This window comes from Branchiostoma floridae, chromosome 5, assembly GCF_000003815.2.
Source record: "Branchiostoma floridae strain S238N-H82 chromosome 5, Bfl_VNyyK, whole genome shotgun sequence".
Lineage (NCBI taxonomy): Eukaryota > Metazoa > Chordata > Leptocardii > Amphioxiformes > Branchiostomatidae > Branchiostoma > Branchiostoma floridae.
The window spans coordinates 14,061,981-14,083,047 of record NC_049983.1 but is presented as its reverse complement, the minus strand read 5'-3'; the positions used below and the strand labels follow the sequence as shown (position 1 = coordinate 14,083,047).

Here is a 21,067-nt window from a genome sequence, read left to right as displayed (position 1 = left end):
CCACTGTTTACCAGGCTTGGGATTGTCAACATTTTTTTATATAAATAGACTTCAGCTAACCCTTTGTTACAATGCAATATTTCAATCCATTTCTTCCAGACACATTTGACGGCTTTCTAAATCTCACGATTCCACACTTATGAAACTCGACAATGTTTCCATTTACATATTGCTCCAGTAAGAACAATACAACCCCCAAGTCAAATGTGTAGTTAACTGGAACAATCTTCCCCTCCACCTGGAACGTTTACCGTCCGACCAAATCTCTGTTTTGATTTTTTTCTGTATTCAAATGATGTCCTCTTTGTATGCGCATTGTTAAGAAAAACTAATATACACATTTTGTTTTTAATTCCCGATGCTAAATCGAGTTTTTTTTCTGATCACTTCACGTCTTCGTGCAGACAACGTATTTACGACTGGCGCTGCGACAAATTTGTTCTGTGTGTCGCATGCTGCGTCAAGTCAAAGCAGGCTCGTTTCCCCAGTGATAATTGTACTGTACGTGTTGTAAATTGTCCTCGTGAGAATGTTGGTTTGACATTGGGTTCTGGTAAAAGATTCCGGAGATAAGATCTGCATTATGCTGCATGGCAACACATGCATGTTAACTACTGGTACCCACGAAGTTTAGCATGACTAAGCGCTTTAGAGACGACTGCTCATAACTCATTCTTAACAAACATTCACAATTGCCTCTGTAGTGTATTGACGATGATGTATCGACTTATTCTGGCAGGTTTTTCTTGAGGCCATCAACACATATTGGTATATATTTAACAAGTAGTGACTAGCCAGTCCCCATTGCAAACGGTACACACCCAGGTGTAGTTTCCGCCAAAACTTCTCAAAAGGCACGCAAGTTTTCCCAACGCTGGTAATTTGGCCTCTACTTGAACTCACACTGCTCAGGTAAGCAATACTATCATTGAGAGAGAGGGAGAGATTGTATGGCATTTTCTGTCGATGCTGTAGTTCTGTTACAAATTGAAAATCAAAGCCCGTGTAGGACTTTGCTTTGCGTACGTGAGTTCCACTCCCCCTCTTTCCTCTGAGTACATCAGAGCATCCTCCGGCTCCACCCGCGGCCGCCCAAGATAACTGAGCATAAGCCACGGCTGTAACCTAAGGGCTAGTCCCTGTATCAATTTGGCACCGTTTGTACGTTTACGGCATTGTTAGTCGGTAGGAAACAACAGAGTGACATTGTACATTGAATTATGTGACGCTTGTTGGTAACCAAAATACTAGGACTGTGTGAGCGCGTGATTTAAGTCGATATCTATATCCACATGCCGTTACTCTACAGTCATCGGTGGACCGCATGAATCTAAGTATGTCAAAGTAGCGAATGAAGCAGTGAAGAACTTAAGTATGAAGCAGCTATATGTGGAGAAATTTCGCGGTAGCGGGAAAATGGAGTTTTCGCGGTGGTTTTAAGTTTGCGGTAGCGCCATTGACTGCAGTCTCATACTATAATGGAAAAATGTTCGCGGTGGTTTTAAGTTCTGAACATTAAACCACCGCAGTGAACATTTCTGCATTTACAGTATATGCCCCAGGCCTTCTACTATTCACAAATAACAAGGAGAATTTGCCACCCCGGAGATACCGATTTTACCTCTGGCCCATGGACTAAGAGCGACGTTCTCGACATCCTCTATTGTCCAGGTGTGCACCACCGACTACTTTACTTCACCTGGATACTTGAGTTGCTGTGTGGGTACCACAGTTTGACGTCTGACACAAGGCCCGACTCTCAACATGGCGGACGACAAAGAGAAAGACAAGGTACTAGTATTGTTTCTTACTTAAAAGTTTCTTTACCAACCAACTTCTATGACAATTAATCTGGCCACTCTGTAGAGCTGTAGTTTCTCCTGCCCTATACCCCCTATGGGAATGCGGGGGCTCAATTAGACATGGGGAAAGTGCGGGGGCTTGACGTTAAAGCCATATTTTCCTCCAGAGGAGAGTATTTTTTCTAAAAGACCACATCTTTATGTACACAAAATCGACAAAATTTGTAAGAAATAATTACAGATGAGCAAATAAATGGACCATTTATAAACCAGTAACTCAGTATTGCCCCTTCATGCAGACCCATCGGGTGTGATGCATGATGGGAATAATGCCTTAACTATTGGTTCCTATGGGATAATTGCTAAAGTTCCAGCTCAACTTTGGGACTGACTTATTGCTAGCAATTTATGTACCTGCACCAATTTGGCACCTTCCAGCAATAATGGGGCATGTCGAATTCCGATAGTGCGTTTGGCCCCAAAAAGGGGGGCACTAGTTGACTGACCCACCCCATGCCACAAGCCAAGCCCGCCCCACTTTTTTTCCGGAAACCCCATCTCGTCTTCTTGACGTCTTTGTGTCCCATGACGAATGATGTGATTTGTCGGAATTTCTGGCCGAATGTCCGCATTTTCTATCTTATCAGCCCATGGAAATGTAGCAGTTATCATTCGTACCTCGTTTGTGCTCTTCAACTATGTGGAAACAAACTTGAAATTCGCCTCCTGAAAGCGTGGGATAAATGCGGGTCGCCGCCCCCTCCCCTGCAGCCTGACGTCAAGTATGGCATCATATGTCCGAATTCCCGCATTCTTTCATGTTATGAGCCCATGGAAATCTTTGATGTGTCCAATGAAAATATTTCGATCCTAAAAGGTACGAGGGTCCTTCAAAAAGTAATGCGACTTGTTTTACAACAGGCTCATTTTTTTCATAGATTGAGTTGAAATTTGGCACAAAGGTACGTACAAGAATATATCCTCTTGGGATTGAGATATCTCAATTTGTTGTTCAGATTTTTATGACTGACTGAGTTGAGTTCAAGATGACCACACCCTTGTTATCCCGTCGGAATAAGTTAGAGAGTCAATTAACATGTAATTGATAATGTCCCTGAATCACTTGTAGCTATTGTAAGACACTAAAACTGCACATGTATCTAGTTACATTTTCTATAAGCCACATGCCTATTTTCATATTTCAAATCCAATAATCTTTCTTTTCGTTCCTGGGGTGAAGTGAGGTCGTCAGGATCGTGGATAAGGAGTGGATTTGGGGTGGGCTGCATCACGAAGTTTCCGTAACCGGCTCTTTTTATTAATAGCATGTCAGCAGACGCCCTTTTATGTCGAACGGAATGAATGAATTAATGGTAGATAAATATGTCCGTTTTGTTATTGCATGAGTTACATTCTGTTGTTTGATCGTTTGAGGTAAAAGTTGCACCTGAATACAGTGGCCGATCGCGACTACTGCATTACGCCGATTGCAATTCACATGACATCCGCTGGGCGTCATACAAAAGAGGTGACAAGCCGGCAATTTACAGTTCATGTTCACATACATTGTACATTGTGCCCTATGCCTAAACGTCACTATATCCGATTTTTGTACATCCCTTAGGCACCCTACTATAGATTTGGAGGCTGAAAACTTCTCAACTCTGGGGTTCTTAACCATGTGTATCCACATAGGTGAAATATTGTGTTCTGCTATCAACAAAATATCAACCAAATATGCGAACCGAAGGAGAAAAAGTAGAATTTGAATTTAGACATCATGGTCCCCGTCAGCATTGCTGAGTCATTGGACGCATTACATGTACATTGTAGTTCAGTTGATGAAGCATTTTATTTCCCCATAGATAAGCACTTTCCAATATATAATCATTTTGTTTTCGACTTTTTCTAATTGAGAGATTACGACTGTACAAGTTACGTTGCCTTGAGTTTGTTTAGGGATGAGAACAAATGATCGATTAGCCGACCATTGCCCTTGTCTACGACTTCAGGTCAAGCTCATTAAGTCGTGAGAATTTAAACGAAAATGAAAGATAGACGTCAAGAATATCTTTGAAGATTAGCAATTGACTTTCTATCTTTCCCTGTGTAGGAGGAGCCTCCACCCCATGGCCGGCCTTCCGATATTGTGTACAGTATAGAGGAGGTACCGCCCTGGTACATGTGCATCTTCTTGGGATTTCAGGTAAGACCCGGATGTGAGAATCGATCCTCATTGGCTGAATTACATGAGACGTATGATCACGTAAGATACATGGGCTGGCATTCTAAGACTTCAGGCTATCTGTCCTCTTCGAGCATAGCTCTTTATCTACATGTATCATTATATACATGTATCATTAACCACTGAATGCACAGACTTGATTATCTAACACATTTCTTAGCCCTGAATACTATTTTAGGACACAAAACGTGATAGTTGGAAATATTGTGAGAACTTATTTGTAGCGGTTATTTCAATAAATGTCTAACATCCATTGGCATAATACCGGCCGGTTTACTGCAATTTCTCAAGCAATGCTAATTTGGCAAATGATCAACGCATCATTTTCTCCAGTTACATGTTGCTGTTACAGCTTACCTTTGCCACTTCTTCTGTGTATATTATGTTGTCTCTCTTGTCCTGCTAAAAACATAATATCGTAATTGGAACACACCGCGGAAGTGCACGGAGAACGGGCGCGTGGTTGGAAGGGTGTGCAATAATACCGGCCGAACGAAACACGGCACAATTAACTGCCGCTATGTACCTTTATACATCCTCTGTTGTTCCTGCCTTTCCTGTTAGTAGTTGCACAAAACCAAAACCTGCATGAGCATACAAAAAGTCATGAGAAAATGGGCGTATACTGACAAGAATTTTCATTTAATTTTGGTCCGTCACAGCCGCTATGACGTAACACTTTACTGCTGGCGTAGCATTAAAAATGGCGGGAAAATGACGGCGTACGTTCAATTTGACCCATTCAGCCGTAGATCCGGGCGATAATGCAACGGTTCCTCACACTTTTACACGAGTTGTAGGTCACCAAAAGAAATTCAAGATTGCTGTTGAATCATGCTCGTCTTGTGCCGTGAGCACATGTGATTATTATCTACAAATCTGGCGATGAACGTGACAGTGTGTTTGTCCCACAACGAGCTCGCCTGCCCCGAAAATGACCTGAAAACTTTTGGCCTTGTTGTCTTCGAATGCATTGTTATCGATGCTTTGTAAATGATGTATTGGACACCTAGATGTCTGAAGTGTGCATACCTCAGAAATAACTATTGTTACATGTGTAGATCTCTTTAAATTCCATTATTTTTTATCGGCCGGTATAAGTCTTACGGTCGGTATTATGCTAATGCATGTTATATACTAGTGAGTTAATGTGATAGAGGGGTGCTATCCTACTTTTTCTCTAGTAGACACATTTAGACCAATTTTTTACAGTGGAATCCGCTTAATTGTATTACCTATTTGTCAGAGCATTTTATCCATGCAGTTATCCAGCCTATTCCACAGTCCGAAGCTGCCCGTGTGGCCAGCTTTAGCGGCGTAGGTTGGGGTCGGGATGTAGTTTTGAAAACCAATACGCACACATAACACACAGACGCTCACAGAGGCTATCACACTAATGATACAGAACTTCGTTAACAAAACTTTTTAATCAGATATTTGTTCATCTAGGACAGTATTCTAAATCGAGGTACCGCGGTAGTTAACCAACAGTACTGAAATTATGAACGTCAAACTTATAGCTGCTAATGTTTTTTATGAAATGTGCAACCAGCAGAAAATCGAACAGCTAGCTTTCCAGTTACAACTTTCACATAATCATATGTTCCGATATTATACAAGTTCCGTGAGATAATTAATCTAATAAAGATTTTCAAATCAGTGGCTAAATACTCATGTAGAAAAATGACTCGCACAGCCGTGGGCCATGGCCGTGGGTATAACTTGAACCACAACAAAGACGAACACGACTCAGCTTGTATGACGGAGAAAATGGCGTTACTTTCATAATTTTGAGTTAAAACGACGGTATTTGAGAGATAAACTCTTCACCTTCTTGTCTACAATTTGTGTCTATAAATTACGCTGAATGTTTCAAACTCGGCGCCGTCTTTGGGGCTGAATACATCGACACAAAAAGTTAAAATGGCGGTGCTTGGCGCTCTATCGCAAATAATGTGATAGAGGGGTGCTATCACATTATTTCACTATAGATACAATCTTAATTTCTCTTACTAGCAAAATAATGGGATAAAGGGGTGCTATCACATTATTTCGCTAATGATACGATCTTAACATTCAAAGGAAAACATACAAACACATAAGGAAAAGAAATACATTCATCATGATGATCACTGAACTGTGATTATCTTTCGTCTGTTCAGAGTCATTAAATGAAACTTTTACGCCTTCGTTAAAACCTTGTTCCAAACAAAACCAAAATAGATCCGTTTCTCAGTCCAGCATTTTGGCTGTTGTTTCCCCAGCACTACCTGACGATGTTCGGTGCCACGGTGTCACTCCCCCTCATCCTGTCAGGCCCCCTCTGTGTGGGGAACAACAGCCTGGCTACGAGCGAACTCATCCAGACAACCTTCTTTGTGTCCGGCATATGTACTCTGCTGCAGACCACATTTGGAGTCAGGTAAGCCTCAATCATTCAGGAAACCAACACACCATATTTTCTTGGAGCCCCGGTCAATCTGAGCAAATCAAAAGTGAAAAATGTCCCCACTCCCGTGGCATTGCCAACAACATCTTTACAAAACGTCTAGATCTATTAGGTTTTACTGTTATTGTCGACGTCCATTGAGTGCCACCCTCAACAGATTGGACGAATGCGGTCGGTGAAAACTATTCAGTCAGTGTCATATAATTAGGTTCCAAAGCCCCCTTACTTTCCTCTACAAACTTCGCGAGGGGAGAGTATACGAGGATGTCATGTTGATTTAACCAAGGGCGTGATATAACGTCCTTGATTTAAGCAATGACGTTATCCTTGGTTAAATGAAATCACCGTCCGTGAGCATGCATGCATAAACCTCTAATGAATAGATATCTAATGAATGTTCATACTGGGTACAATGGGTAGCACTTGAAGTAGTCAGTAGAGGAAGAAAGGGTCTTCAACCTAGAAATAGTCGCGTTCCCCCAGTGGGCTGTCCATTCGATTCCTTTCCGTTTTCACTGGTACCTGGACGACATTTTGTATCCTTACATCTAGATATCTGCCTATAGGTCACCTAGTAGATACAAAACTAACACAATATAAGGTCACCGCTTTTTTTTTTACTTGTTTGCCTTGATCCAGTCTGCTAACTTGTCTCTTAACTTTACCCTCAATTAACAAAGCGGCCTTTTCGGTCTTTCGGTCTAATAGTCGCGGATGTATCATTGCTAGTTTACCTTGTACGTTCTGCAATTATCTAAGATATGTAGGTTTAGGTCACTCAGATACACCATATCATTCCTGGCACTTCCTGTGGTCATTATTTTATCTATCCTTCTCATTGTAGCAGGTTATCCTTACTAAGCTGGTATCAATGGACGGCCTACTTTCCCAGGAGTATTTCGCTGCAAGCTCTCTTTCTTGTTTTTCGTAACTGTGAAATTTGACATTCTGCTTTTACGGTTACATGTATATCAAGTTAGAGTGTCTCCTATAATCTTAGTTAAGTGCCCCCCCCACACACACACACACACCCCGCACCCCGCACTCAGATTTACCAGCCATAGGCTGAAGAAAACTATAGGCCTCTCCGTTGCTATGGAATTATCTTTTCCTTAGCAACGGTCGCCATAGAAACGAACTAGGCACCGACAATGATCAGAAAATGAAAACCATCCTGTCGATTGTGACTTTCACTAAATTTGATGTTATTTGCACAAGTATATATTACTCAAGTTATGGTGCTTTATTTTTGATTTCGTGCATAATCGTCTAATTTGCATGAACTTGCATCAAGAGCCCCAGAACCATGAGGTCCCACCAGGAGCATAGAACAACATATACCATAAAATAATCGGGAGACATCAAGCTATCATTCTATGATATTGAACTAATTATGTACTGGGTGTGCTACGAAACGACATTTTTCAGGTATCTCCTCCCGGATACTAAAACGTTTAAAATGTCAAGAAGCTGCGTTCGCGAATACCAGAAGCACGAGATACGACTGTATTTGTGGTTGGGGGTTGTTGACTCGGCACACAGTTATTAGGAGGTGAACGTACGGGTGAAGTAGTTCCTAATTAACAGGTAGGGGGACTATCTTGAGTTCCATTGTACAATACACCTACACCGAGACGACTCGATGCGGGGGAGGGTCTTTATAGCGAATGCCCACAAACTCGGAGATGTCCATGCATGACAAGCATTTGTTAACTTGTTGGTCGTTTGATAGATCGGTCGATTGACTGATCTGTTGGTTAGTTGGCCTGTGGGCTGGTCTCTAGGTTGGTTGGTTGGTTGGCAAGTTGGCCAGTTAGCCTGACTAAAATCGCGCTCCTAGATAGCGGCCGGCCTTACAGTTGCCACCACCTTGGAGGGTTCCCCAGCCAGCAAGAGATTGTGTAAACAAAGGCTAGTTGGTTGGTTGGTTGGTTGGTTGGTTGGTTGGTTGGTTGGTTGGTTGGTTGGTTGGTTGGTTGGTTGGTTGGTTGGTTGGTTGGTTGGTTGGTTGGTTGGTTGGTTGGTTGGTTGGTTGGTTGGTTGGTTGGTTGGTTGGTTGGTTGGTTGGTTGGTTGTTTGGTTGGTTGGTTGTTTGTTTGGTTGGTTGGTTGGTTGGTTGGTTGGTTGGTTGGTTGGTTGGTTGGTTGGTTGGTTGGTTGGTTGGTTGGATGGTTGGTTGGATGGTTGGTTGGTTGGTTGGTTGGTTGGTTGGTTGGTTGGTTGGTTGGTTGGTTGGTTGGTTGGTTGGTTGGTTGGTTGGTTGGTTGGTTGGTTGGTTGGTTGGCAATGATAATCTTAAAATGTACTGGACACAATCCCCGAATCTGGATGCTACACGTCGTCATCATTGCAGCAGACAAACATGATACATGCCGTTTTACAGGCTTCCCATCGTGCAAGGTGCCACCTTTACGTTCCTGACCCCAACATTCGCCATCCTCAGTCTGCCTGGGTTCGCCTGCCCCAAGGTTCTGGGCTCTGGTACGTCTTAACTAAACAATCAAACTCTCTAGGTAGCTAGGGTTGTAAACGCAATATCAAAAAGATTGATAATATCTAAAATGTTAAGTAATATGCGCTTTGAATAGCAGATACATGCAAATGGTCTTTTGTTCTGGAATAAAAATTTTGTCTTTATTGATTCGTAGTTCAAATGATGTTTCTGTCTTCCTTTTCTTCAGTCGACAATACCAGCCTGATCACGATCCAGGTAGATGAGAACACAACAGCTAATGTGGACATCAATGAGCACTGGAGGATCCGGATCAGGGAGGTAGTGTGAACTATCACACGAGAAGTTGATTCTAAGGGTGGGGTGGGTAAACATTTGGAAAATCTATTTCCAAACTTTGACAATGAAATCGAGGTGGTCATCCAAACTTTATGAGTTAAGGGCTAGGGGCATTAGCCAACTGACGAACGAATTTAGAATCTGTTTCAGAGGCTATTCCCTGCCGTTTTGTGTGTGGAAAAAGAACGTCGAATACTACATGGCCCATGGCCTCCGTCGGTAAATAGTTATACTGACCATGGTAAGACCACCATCCACATTATCCCTACCCTACTGAATCGGTGTGGTGACGTCCTATATACTAGAGGACTATAACGCAGAGAGCACATAAACGCGTCCGTCTCCTAGCTCTATAACTTTAATCTGCAATCCTACTGTGTTACATTTCTCTAAGGACTGGCTTGGGAGGGAAATGTCACTCAATACTCTGGGTACGTGACTTTATTTTAGCCTGTCTGCGACAGCATGCAAATTGGTTGGTATGCTGAGATTATCTAGGTCACTACAATCGGCTATGGTTAACAGTCGTGTTAGAGAACTAGAGTTTCACGAAACAGATACCTTCGCCAAATAATCAAGGCCTGTTATGGAAAGTGGCTTTATTCGGAACTCTAAGTCTAAGGACTCACTCAGCTTTTAGAGTTATACTGATAACATACATACACAACCACACTGCAGCCACTCCGACATGGCACAACCAAAAACAAACCGTAACCTGTTTTTGGCGATGGTAAAAATTCATATCATTTACCAACACAGTATTAAAAATTGTTCTCATTAATCATTCAAATGAGGTCCTTATTTGCATAATTGATATTTATGGACATTCCTTTCTTTTTCAGTGACAGATGACACATAGTACAACCTGTACTATCATGGAATGCATTGGATTTCATCAATTATGCAAATTAGCTCTTCTTTTTTTACATAATTAGCACATCCCTATGTCTATCATCAGATTCACTTAAGCTATCTTCATGAAACTAATCTTGTTTTCCAATAGCCTAACTACAATAATGCCAGCTGTATCCTGTTGACCTATTGACCTAGATCTAAAGACACCAGCTGTAAATCACATTGTACCAACGTTAACACTGAATGCATATAGAATACAACATGGTGTATTCCATATCACCTGAGGTACCAGCCCGACCACGGGTCGGATCGCCCGACGGTCGAAGACCGGAGGGTGATCCGACCCGCGGGAGGGCTGGGACCGAGGGTGATGCGGAATTCACGGTGTTATATTTTATTTATTTCATATCCACCTGAGAAAACCCATGTTTTGATGCGAAATGCGCCAGGAGTTGAACAAATTTGGTGCCCTCGAACAAACAACAATGTTCCAACGTCCGAATTGAATCAGGTATTCGAATTGCCAACCGTGCCACACTCGGCCCGCTCGAAATGGTTCGATTTACTCGAAGGAAGCCTGTGTGATACGCCTTTCGAACCTGTGCGATACGGAAGTTATGGCCCGGTACGGAACACCCGTATCGAACGTTTTCGCGTCACAGGTATGACATAAAGTATGATACAGCAGTCACAGAAGTTTTCCTAAGTAACTATTCAAAAACGATATTGATTAGCACAATTTGCATCTCATTATGTTGAATATCACCCAATATCACCTACCAAAAACAAAGAATGTCCATCAATGCCCTCTGAAGTAATCCTTCTCAAAAGTTACAAACTATAACGGGAGGTGCCCCAACACGGTACGCTTTTTCTTGCGCTCAAATTCATGGCGCTCCATCGCTAGTTGCCTGAGAGTGCTCAAATTTTGATGACTGAATTTTTTACACATAGATTTGAACAACATACTTGAATAAGAAATGCATTCATGTGGTTCATGAACCTTTCGCGCTGCGTGTAACAAGCGGCAAACACTGTGAGACAATTTCGTGTATGTAACCTTCCAATTTTGTGCTACGCTGGACAGTGTGCCTAACTCGGTACGCTTTTTTTACATTTTGCTCTCTTCAGAAGTAAGTAGTAGATTTAAGTACACAGAAAAAAATTAATAGTATGATATTTTAGCTTTCTTCTGACAGTAAAATCGTGACTGTATGTACTTCTTGTCTCACATGAGGAAGGCTGTACCTAGAACAATCCAGCTGATGTGTTTACGGGCAATGGGCTGAATGCACTGATTGTGAATGCCCGACTAAAAAAACCATTACGATAAAACGACACCGCCAACATCAACAAAACTCTGTCTGATTATATGAAAATATCATCTACATCTCTCTATCAAGTCTTATTTTCATAGACAGCACGAATCATATGTTACAGTCAAATAAATCTTTGGAGCGTTCTCTAGTCTGCCACCTTCACGGCCACACTCCCTTGGGAGTACAATGGTGGCAATGTTTATGTTGCTTCCTTTTGGTTGCTTTTCTACTCAACAAACACTTGAAGACCCATATTCACAGTGTTTTATGGAGCTTTATTTATGTGTATCATGGCGTTGTGTGACTGCTCGAAAGAGTTCGTATAGTTAGCGACACGAGCCGCCAATACGCAGAGGCCGGGGACCGCAGTGATTCAGCACTGTCAACATTACTGTTAGAATTCTGTTTTTTGAAAAAACATGAAGTAAATATGTTAAAGTATACTTTGAATGCAAATTAAAGCTGTGTGCATGAACTTGTTTATTTACCTTTGTAATCAGCATAGTCAGTGGTAACAAACACGGTGTACTTATTGATAATAAGATCAGCAAAAAATCCGTACCGTCTTAGGACAACCAACAAGCTGCTAGCTGGGGACCCAAACCTACACCATTTACTCCCTGTCCCAACAGCTATCCACCACTTAAAAATGATAAACCTGGCACTTCAAGAAAATTTAAATGAAAACTTTGATGCACACTTGCAGTACCAAAACCCGTCGCCAACCCATTACCCAACTTGACCTTCCTCTTTGTAACTCCTACCTATCCACCAAATATCATTAACATCCATCAAGAACATCTCGAGTTATCTTGTATATAGACAAACGCACTTACGTACAAAGCCAGCAACAGAACCATTCTAGCACTTGACAACCGCTACACACCTACCAAATATCGTGAAAATCCCCCAGCTGCATTTTGACTTATGCGGCCCAAAACACTGAACGGCAAAAAAATACCAAGCTCGCTCCTGTACCGTAGGAAAACGCCAGGTAAACCGTTTTTTAACTAGGCATGCCTTTCCACAACCGCTACACACCTACCAAGTATCGTGAAAATCCCCCAGCTGCATTTTGACTTATGCGGTCCAAAACAAACCGCAAAAAAATACCAAGCTCGCTGCTGTACCGTAGGACAACGCCAGGTAAACCGTTTTTGAACTAGGCATGCCTTTCCACAACCACTACACACCTACCAAAAGTCAAAAAGATCCATTCACAATTTCTCGACTTATATGCTGTTGACCTACATACAGACCCATGTAACAGAAAACATAATCTTCTTGGCGAAGATAATGATAACAGTCAGATGAGTCGCATGAGTCACATCTATTGCAAACTTCAAAACTGTAAGTTGAAGCTATGGTGCTACTTTACTTTTCCGATTTTCTTCCGCGCTGCGCATCAGTCTAGCTTCGAATTCTCCTGATATTAGCTGTCGGAACAGTTTGCATCTCCATCTGGAACGGTCATGTAAATGTCCGTCAAATGTACTCTGCTGGTAGAGGTTGATGTTGAAATCGTCACGATTTTTCCCCATCAACCTCTGCTTGCAGAGTACATCCAACGCCCCTTGTTAATAAAGAGAGCTTCTCATGTACCTTTTGAAAAAAAAAAAAGGAAATTTATCTGATTTACAGATTCAAGGTGCCATCATGGTGTCCTCCATTTTCCAAGTCGTCATCGGTTTCAGTGGACTGATGGGATTGATGCTACGGTTCATAGGCCCCCTGGCGATCGCTCCGACAATTGCACTTGTGGGGCTGTCTCTGTTTGAGGAAGCCTCATCCCAGGCAGGGAAACACTGGGGCATCGCCTTCATGTAAGTTGCAGCGAAATTTAGGGCACGTGTACCGCAACTTAACAGAGCTCCTGACCTTGAACGCTTTTTACCTCGTATACGAGGTATGGTTTTAAGTGTGTCTGTCTGTGTGTCTGTGTGTGTGTCTGTGTGTCCGCATATTGTGGTCAGCATAACTTGAGAACCTCTTGATGGACTACGATGATATTTGGTATGTAGGTAGGGGTTGGGAAGACGAAGGTCAAGGTCAATTTTGGGCCCCCTGGTGTGTGACCCTGGTACTGCAGCGCAACTTCCGGTTTTGCAATCTCGGTGTTTTTAAGTATTAGATAGCTCTTGTGCTCAGGAAAAAATGACAAAAGTTTGGGCCCCCTAGCGTCTGGTTTTGGGATAGCAGGGGCATTTTTGTCAAAAACTTCTGAAGAGGATAACTCAAGAAAGGAACAACGGATTTTCATGATTTTTGGTATGTAGGTACCTTAGACAATGTTGTACAAGATAAAATACTAATTATGCAAAATAGGAGTACATTTGCATAATTAATGAGAATATTCTATCATAGCAGTTTTTTCAATGTATCTCTTGTCCCGTACGTGATATGGTCGTGACATTTGGGTGGTAGATAGCTTTCAGCGTCATGACAAAGTGGGGCAAGTTTCAGCCCCCTAACATTCAATTGTGGAACTGCAGGGGCGTTTTTGTCAAGACACTCAAAAGAGGATAACTGCAGAATGGAACGACGGATTGCCTACATTTTAGGCATGCTGGTAGCTGGGCAAAGATGTTCATAATGATATACATGTTATGCAAATGATGACTGAATTTGCATAATTAATGAGGAAATTGTATAATTCCTTGATTGCAATAACTGGACTTCAATAAATGTAACACATGTTAATTATGATAGGTGGAATATAAGCAGATACCAAATACGGTAATGAGGAACTTATTTGCATAATTTATGTAAAAATTGCAAAACCGCTTTATGATTAATAATGGAAATTTTATAATTGTGACATGTGTACGTTTGTCAATGATGAACAACACCATGCACAAATTATGTTAATGTCTTAGTCAATTGCATGAAATTTACGAAAGCTCTAAATTTTCATGGAGGTATGAGGTCGCCGAACTCTAGTTATTCATGATATGATCCTTAACAAATCAAATGATCCCAGACAATATTCGACGTGCAATTCCGGTCAATAGACAAACCCCTAACTAGTAAACATTTATGATGCCATTATCATAAACGTCCTTCAACAGGACCATCGCCCTGATCGCCATCTTCTCCCAGTACCTCCGGAATGTGAACTTCCCCGGAGCGAAGTGGAGCAGGGACGAGGGCTGTCACGTGGCGTGGTTCCCTCTCTTCAAGCTTTTCCCGGTCAGTCAACCAGTCACTGATGAAATAAACACTTTTCACTCACAGGTATTAGTACTAGTAGTCAGCGTGCCAAGAAAAAGAACATTTAGGGTAAAATTTATTGTGTCCTTACGATTTTTTTCGCTTGCTCACCATGGTTTGATTGCAAGCGAAAAGGTTGAGCGAGTGGTTATACTCGTACGACGGAGGATGGTACCTAGGCTAACTATTTGCAGACCAATTCACAGGATATGACTTCGTGACACGTTTAATAAAACGATATAACTTTAGAAACGATATAACGACGTATTTTTCTTCAGGTCATCCTCGGGATGTGCGTGTCCTGGGGGTTCTGTGGCATCTTGACGGCAGCGAACGTGTTCCCCACCGACCCGAACGACCCTCAGCACAGTGCCCGGACAGACAACACTGCAGTACTGTATCAAGCCGCCTGGTTCCGCTTCCCCTATCCAGGTCGGAATCTCAAACGGTGCAGATAAAATGGGCTTTTAAAAGCTTTACTGCATGCATAACAGAAGCGGAAGCGACTCTGTAACTGTTGGTTTTGTGATATTTTCCCATCTGTGTATCAATCACTGACGGCCAGAAAACTTAGAAATGCTAGAAGTACAGTTGCAAAGCATAAATGTATATTTTCTTTTTGTTTTGTATTGTTTTACATAACAGGGCTCCCTTGGACATAAGTTAAAAGTAATTGACGGGTTACCCTGAATATGCATAATTAAATATTAATAGATAATAAATGATAAGGACTGTGAAAATTTACCAATGCCTATCTTTTCAGGCCAATGGGGCAGGCCTACAATAAGTATAGCCGGAGTATTCGGCATGTTGTCCGGCGTGCTTGCCTCCATGGTTGAGTCCGTGGGAGACTACTACGCCTGTGCGCGCCTGTCCGGAGCACCGCCCCCTCCCGTGCACGCCATCAACAGGGGGATCGGGATTGAAGGGATAGGCTGTATCCTGGCCGGCGCCTGGGGGTCGGGGAGCGGGACCACATCCTACAGTGAAAACATCGGAGCCATTGGAATCACAAAGGTATGTGGAATATGCGTGATGAGATGGAAATACAGAAGTCACCAGCAGACTTTTGAGTTATGTCCTTTGCAGTGAACTAATTTTGATGCATTGCTGTGGAAACATGCATGGAACAATTTCTGAGGTAAAAATGACTTGAGCCCTTTATATTCATTGGGGCCTTGAGGGCAATTTTAAAATGTTTTACATAGACATTTTCAGTTTGATTCCTTTGGACAAGTTGAAGCTTGCAATGTGATTTCATCATCATCATCATCATTGTCATCATCAGAATTAACGTTACTATCAGAAATGAAACGAAGAAGAAAACGCTACCAACAAAAAAGAGCAAAGGGTGAGGGAATGTGCTGAACGAGAAAAACAAAATCCCCCCATGTAACCCCGCCCCCCAGGTTGGCAGCAGACGTGTGGTCCAGGTGGGCGCCCTGATGATGCTGGTGCTCGCCATGTTCGGCAAGTTCGGCGCGCTGTTCACCACCATCCCGGAGCCCATCATCGGCGGCATGTTCTGTGTCATGTTCGGCATGATCGCCGCCGTGGGGATCTCCAACCTGCAGGTGAGAGGACACGCGAAAATGAAGACATCTAACTATGATTCATTGACTTCGCCGTGGTGACATGGCCAAAATATCTACTCACAGTAGGAACTGTCTGAGGCTACACGAATAATAAAGACCCAAAAAAAGTGGAGAACGTGTTCCAGCATTCTACTGTCTACATATCCATGTAAAGTCAGGTTTAGATACAAAGTTAGACAATATCAATTCGCCAGTTGAAAGTATTCCAAACGAGCCATTTTCACTCCTTACGCAGGTTTGCATCTACCGCAAGACGCACGTATGGCTACCCCCCCCCCCCCCCCGGCCAAAGAAAGGACGAACGAAAACTAATTGACAGGGCCATGAGCTTGCGTGTTGTACCATGTTTATGTAAGGATATATGTTGATACATTGATTATGACTTAATTAGCATAATCTGTATCACTGTTTTATCTTATCTGGCCTCCCTCATGACCTCAATGAATTCGAAAAGCGACCGATTTGAGCTTCTCATGAATAAGAAAAAGGTTCAAACAAATGCCATGTTTATCGCAGTACGTGGACATGAACTCCTCCCGGAACCTCTTCATCTTTGGGGTCTCCATCTTCTTCGGGCTGCTGCTGCCACAGTGGATGAAGGAACACCCAAATATCATCAAAACAGGTATGGGTAACAGGAGGCAATTTTGTACCGCTTGAACGGCGACTATGGAAAGTTTCACTGCCTTATATAGTCAGCCCCTTGTATTAAAGCTCAAAACACATTTAAAATCAATACAGAGTGCTTATGGTTTCAGATAAATGGCTTGAAGTCAAATCCTTACCTTTGGCACTGATTCTTGATAACTTCTGGTTTCAGATGAATGAAATGAAATCAGCCATTTCATTTTGCACTGATACCAACGTGCTTGAAAAGCGGCGATGTTAACGTTACGCCCATGTTCTTCTTTCCAGGTAGCACAGAGGTCGATCAGATATTCACCGTGCTGCTGAGTACCAGTATGTTCGTTGGGGGCTTCGTGGGGTTCTTTTTGGACAACACTGTTCCAGGTAAGATGTTGAAAAAAGAAAGTTTAAACAGAACTCATACCTCCATGAAATATCTAAAGCCTTTGTAAATCTTATGCAAATGACTTACAAATTTACAAAATTTATGCATGGTGATGTTCATAAAAGTATAAAAGTATAAAATTCCCATCATTAATCATTAGGCTGTTTTGGAGTTGCATATATTATGCAAATCAGTTCCTCATTTGCATGTTTGGTATCTGTTTCAGTGCCAACTATCATAATTTGCATGTGTTACATTTATTGAAGTCCAGCTATTGAAATAATAGAATTACACAATTTCCTCATTAATTATGCAAATAAAGTCCTCATTTGAATAACAAAGGAACGATGGATCGCCATCATTTTAGGCATGCAGATAGCTTAGGCAAAGATGTTCATAAGGATATAAATGTTATGCAAATGAGGACTTTATTTGCATAAATAATGATGAAATTGCATAATTCCATTATTTCAATTACTGAACTTAAATGTAACACGTAAATTATGATAGGTGGCACATAAACAGATACAAAATATGCAAATGAGGAACTGATTTGCACAATGTATGCAACAACTGCAAATCCGACTAATGATTAATGATGGGAATTTTATACTTGTGACATGTGTACATTAGTCAATGATGAACATCACCATGCATAAATTATGTAAATTGTTTGCATAAAATTTACAAAAAGCTCTAAATATTTCATGGAGGTATGAGGTCGTCGAACTCTAGTTAGTATTTTATTTTGTACAACATTGTCTAGTACATACAGACCAAAAAAAATGAAAATCCGTTTTTCCCTTCTTGAGTTATCCGCTTCAGAAGTTTTTGACAAAAATGCCCCTGCTATGTCAAACCTAGTCGCTAGGGAGCCCAAACTTATGTCACTTCTTCCTGAGCACAAGCGCTATTTAACATTTCAATATCGTGGCCATAGCTTGTGCAGAACACGAAATAGCAAAACCGGAAGTTGCACTGCAGTACCAAGGGAAGCGGCTCGGGGGCCCAAAATCTAATCATTTCCAGTTTTTGTCACACCCTACAAACACACCAAGTATGAAGCCAATCCACCCAGCCGTTCTTGAGTTATCGTGTTGACAGACACACAGACATACAGACATTAGTGAAAATATAACCTCCATGACATTTCATGGGGGTAATTAGCTACCTAAATATACAGTTTTCATCATTTTTGTTCACATGAGAGTGGGTGATCGCGGGGTATTATAAACCTACTCTATTGTTGTATTCAGGCACGGATGAGGAACGTGGTATCGCCCAATGGAAGAAGCTGAACGCAGCGTCCTTGAACATGAAAGGATCCGACAAGAGGGCCAACAAAGTCATGGAATGTTACGACTTTCCAATTGGCATGGACTACATCCGTTCGTGCAATATCGGCAGGTATATCCCTGTCTGCCCAACCTTCTGTCTCCCGCCGTTTGGGTCCGTTGGGGACGAGGAGGAACCAGAAGTGATCGAAAACCCCGCCGCCTTTGGAAGGGAAGCGCGGGAGGCGCCTCCAGAATTAGCGTCTCCAGAAGCTCAGGAGATAACTGAACTGTAATAAGCTGGCGCGAGAGAAGATTCCAGGGGAGAGACTACTAGATAAACTGTCCATTTCAACACATGATAAAATCCATGATTGATGATTAATGGTTGTTGCTGCAGGTGTGTTGTATTTGTGTTCTATCCTTTCGCCTGGCTGTATGTATGATTCATGAAGATTGTTTTACGCGATGGATGTCTGTAGGGCATTGCTTTTAACATTACTATCATTACAAGAAAGGTGATCCTTGTGACGATTGACCGATTATAGATGTTTCTCATTAATTATACAAATGAGGTCCTCATTTGCAGAAAAGATATCAGTTGATCTCCTCTACCTAAATAACAATGTGTTCAAAGTATGAAAGTCTGAGCAAAGAAAGATATTATAGCATCTTCTCATAAATTATGTAAATGAGACCCTAAGTTGCATGACTTACGTCCGCATGTTCAACTTAACGTACATGTTGCTACCAAATGTCACAAGAATGGTATTTTTGTCCTGTAACACTGTAATAACTAGAGTTCGGCAACCTCATACCTCCATGAAAATTTAGAGCTTTCGTAAATTTCATGCAATTGACTAGCACATTAACATAATTTATGCATGGTATTGTTCATCATTGACTAACGTACACATGTCACCATTATAAAATTCCCATTATTAATCATAAAGCGTTTTTGCAATTTTTACATAAATTATGCAAATAAGTTCCTCATTACCATTTTTGGTATCTGCTTATATTCCACCTATCATAGTTAACATGTGTTACATTTATTGAAGTCCAGTTATTGAAAACAATGGAATTATACAATTTCCTCATTAATCATGCAAATTAAGTCCTCATTTGCATAAAATGTATATCATTATGAACATATTTGCTTAAGGTACCCGCATGCCTAGTATGATGCCAATCCATCAATCCTTTCTGCAGTTATCCTCTTTAGAGTGTCTTGACAAAAACGCCCCTGCAGTTCCGCAATTAAATGTTAGGGGGCTGAAACCTGCCCCACTTTGTCATGACACTGCAAGCTATCTACCAGCCAAATGTCAAGACCATATCACATCCAGGACAAGAGATACATTGAAAAAACTGCCATGATATAATATCCTCATTAATTATGCAAATGTACTCCTATTTTGCATAATTTGTATTTAATCTTGTACAAAATTGTCTAAGGTACCTACATACCAAAAATGATGAAAATCCGTTGTTCCCTTCTTGAGTTATCCTCGTCAGAAGTTTTTGACAAAAATGCCCCTGCTATTCCCAAACTAGACGCTAGGGGGCCCAAACTTACGTAATTTTTTCCTGAGCACAAGAGCTATCTAATGCTTAAAAATCTTGACCATAGCATGTTCAGAACACCGAGATAGCAAAACCGGAAGTTGCACTGCAGTACCAAGGCCACACACCAGGGGGCCCAAAATTGACCTTGACCTTCGTCTTCCCAACCCCTACCTACATACCAAATATCATCGTAGTCCATCAAGAGGTTCTCAAGTTATGATGACCACAAATATGCGGACACACAGACACACACACAAACACACACACACACACACACACAAACACACACACAGACACACTCAAAACTATACCTCCATTTTTTCATGGAGGTAACAATTTCTCATTAATTATGTAAAGGCAACAATTTGCACAATTGATGTCAATCGATATTTCTCTTTTTTAGTTACATATGCCATGTTTAAGTGCCCTAGTAGTGATGAAATACTGTGGCTTAATAAACTGTGCTCATTAATTATGTAAATTAGCCTCTGGTTTGCATTGATATCCCTTATTTATGAGAGGCATCTCCGAAGTTATCTGCATTTGAAAAATCACGATGATCCGTCAACCCCTTCTATTCGATTTGAGTGATGAAATTCAAAATAGACTGTCTGTATTTCAAAGTCCGGTAACAGGGCTTTAAACAGTGATTGTTCAATGTTTTTCTTTATAACAACATCTTTTCCTATGCCTGACAGATACTGCATATCTCTTTTTTGTGTTTCAGCTATCAGAATCCCTGTTCATTGCCGGTCATTGCCCTGCATGCAGTAAATAGTGCTCTTCCTCTTGCTAAGATTGTAGGTACCGCCATGTCCTGCAATGGTCTGGCAAGTTCTGTCAGTGGTATTAAGGTTTATCAGTTTTATATTTCAGCCATACCACAGGTATGGTGAAATATGTTGTATACGCAATGTTCCTTCATCTCCTTTTAAATCTTCAAAGT

At 41.5% G+C, this 21,067-nt stretch overlaps 1 protein-coding gene across 1 annotated transcript; it reads left to right on the top strand.

Moving 5' to 3' along the window:
- The first annotated feature begins 804 nt into the window (after positions 1 to 804).
- On the top strand, positions 805 to 19,301 carry LOC118416710 (solute carrier family 23 member 1-like). The gene is made up of 14 exons (XM_035821913.1): positions 805 to 912; positions 1,672 to 1,791; positions 3,916 to 4,008; positions 6,312 to 6,469; positions 8,880 to 8,977; positions 9,178 to 9,269; positions 13,103 to 13,284; positions 14,530 to 14,650; positions 14,950 to 15,103; positions 15,435 to 15,688; positions 16,081 to 16,245; positions 16,783 to 16,891; positions 17,182 to 17,277; positions 18,535 to 19,301. Exons 2-14 carry the CDS (start codon positions 1,765 to 1,767, stop codon positions 18,846 to 18,848), a joined length of 1,863 nt encoding a protein of 620 aa, XP_035677806.1. The 5' UTR covers positions 805 to 912; positions 1,672 to 1,764; the 3' UTR covers positions 18,849 to 19,301.
- Positions 19,302 to 21,067: the final 1,766 nt, after the last annotated feature.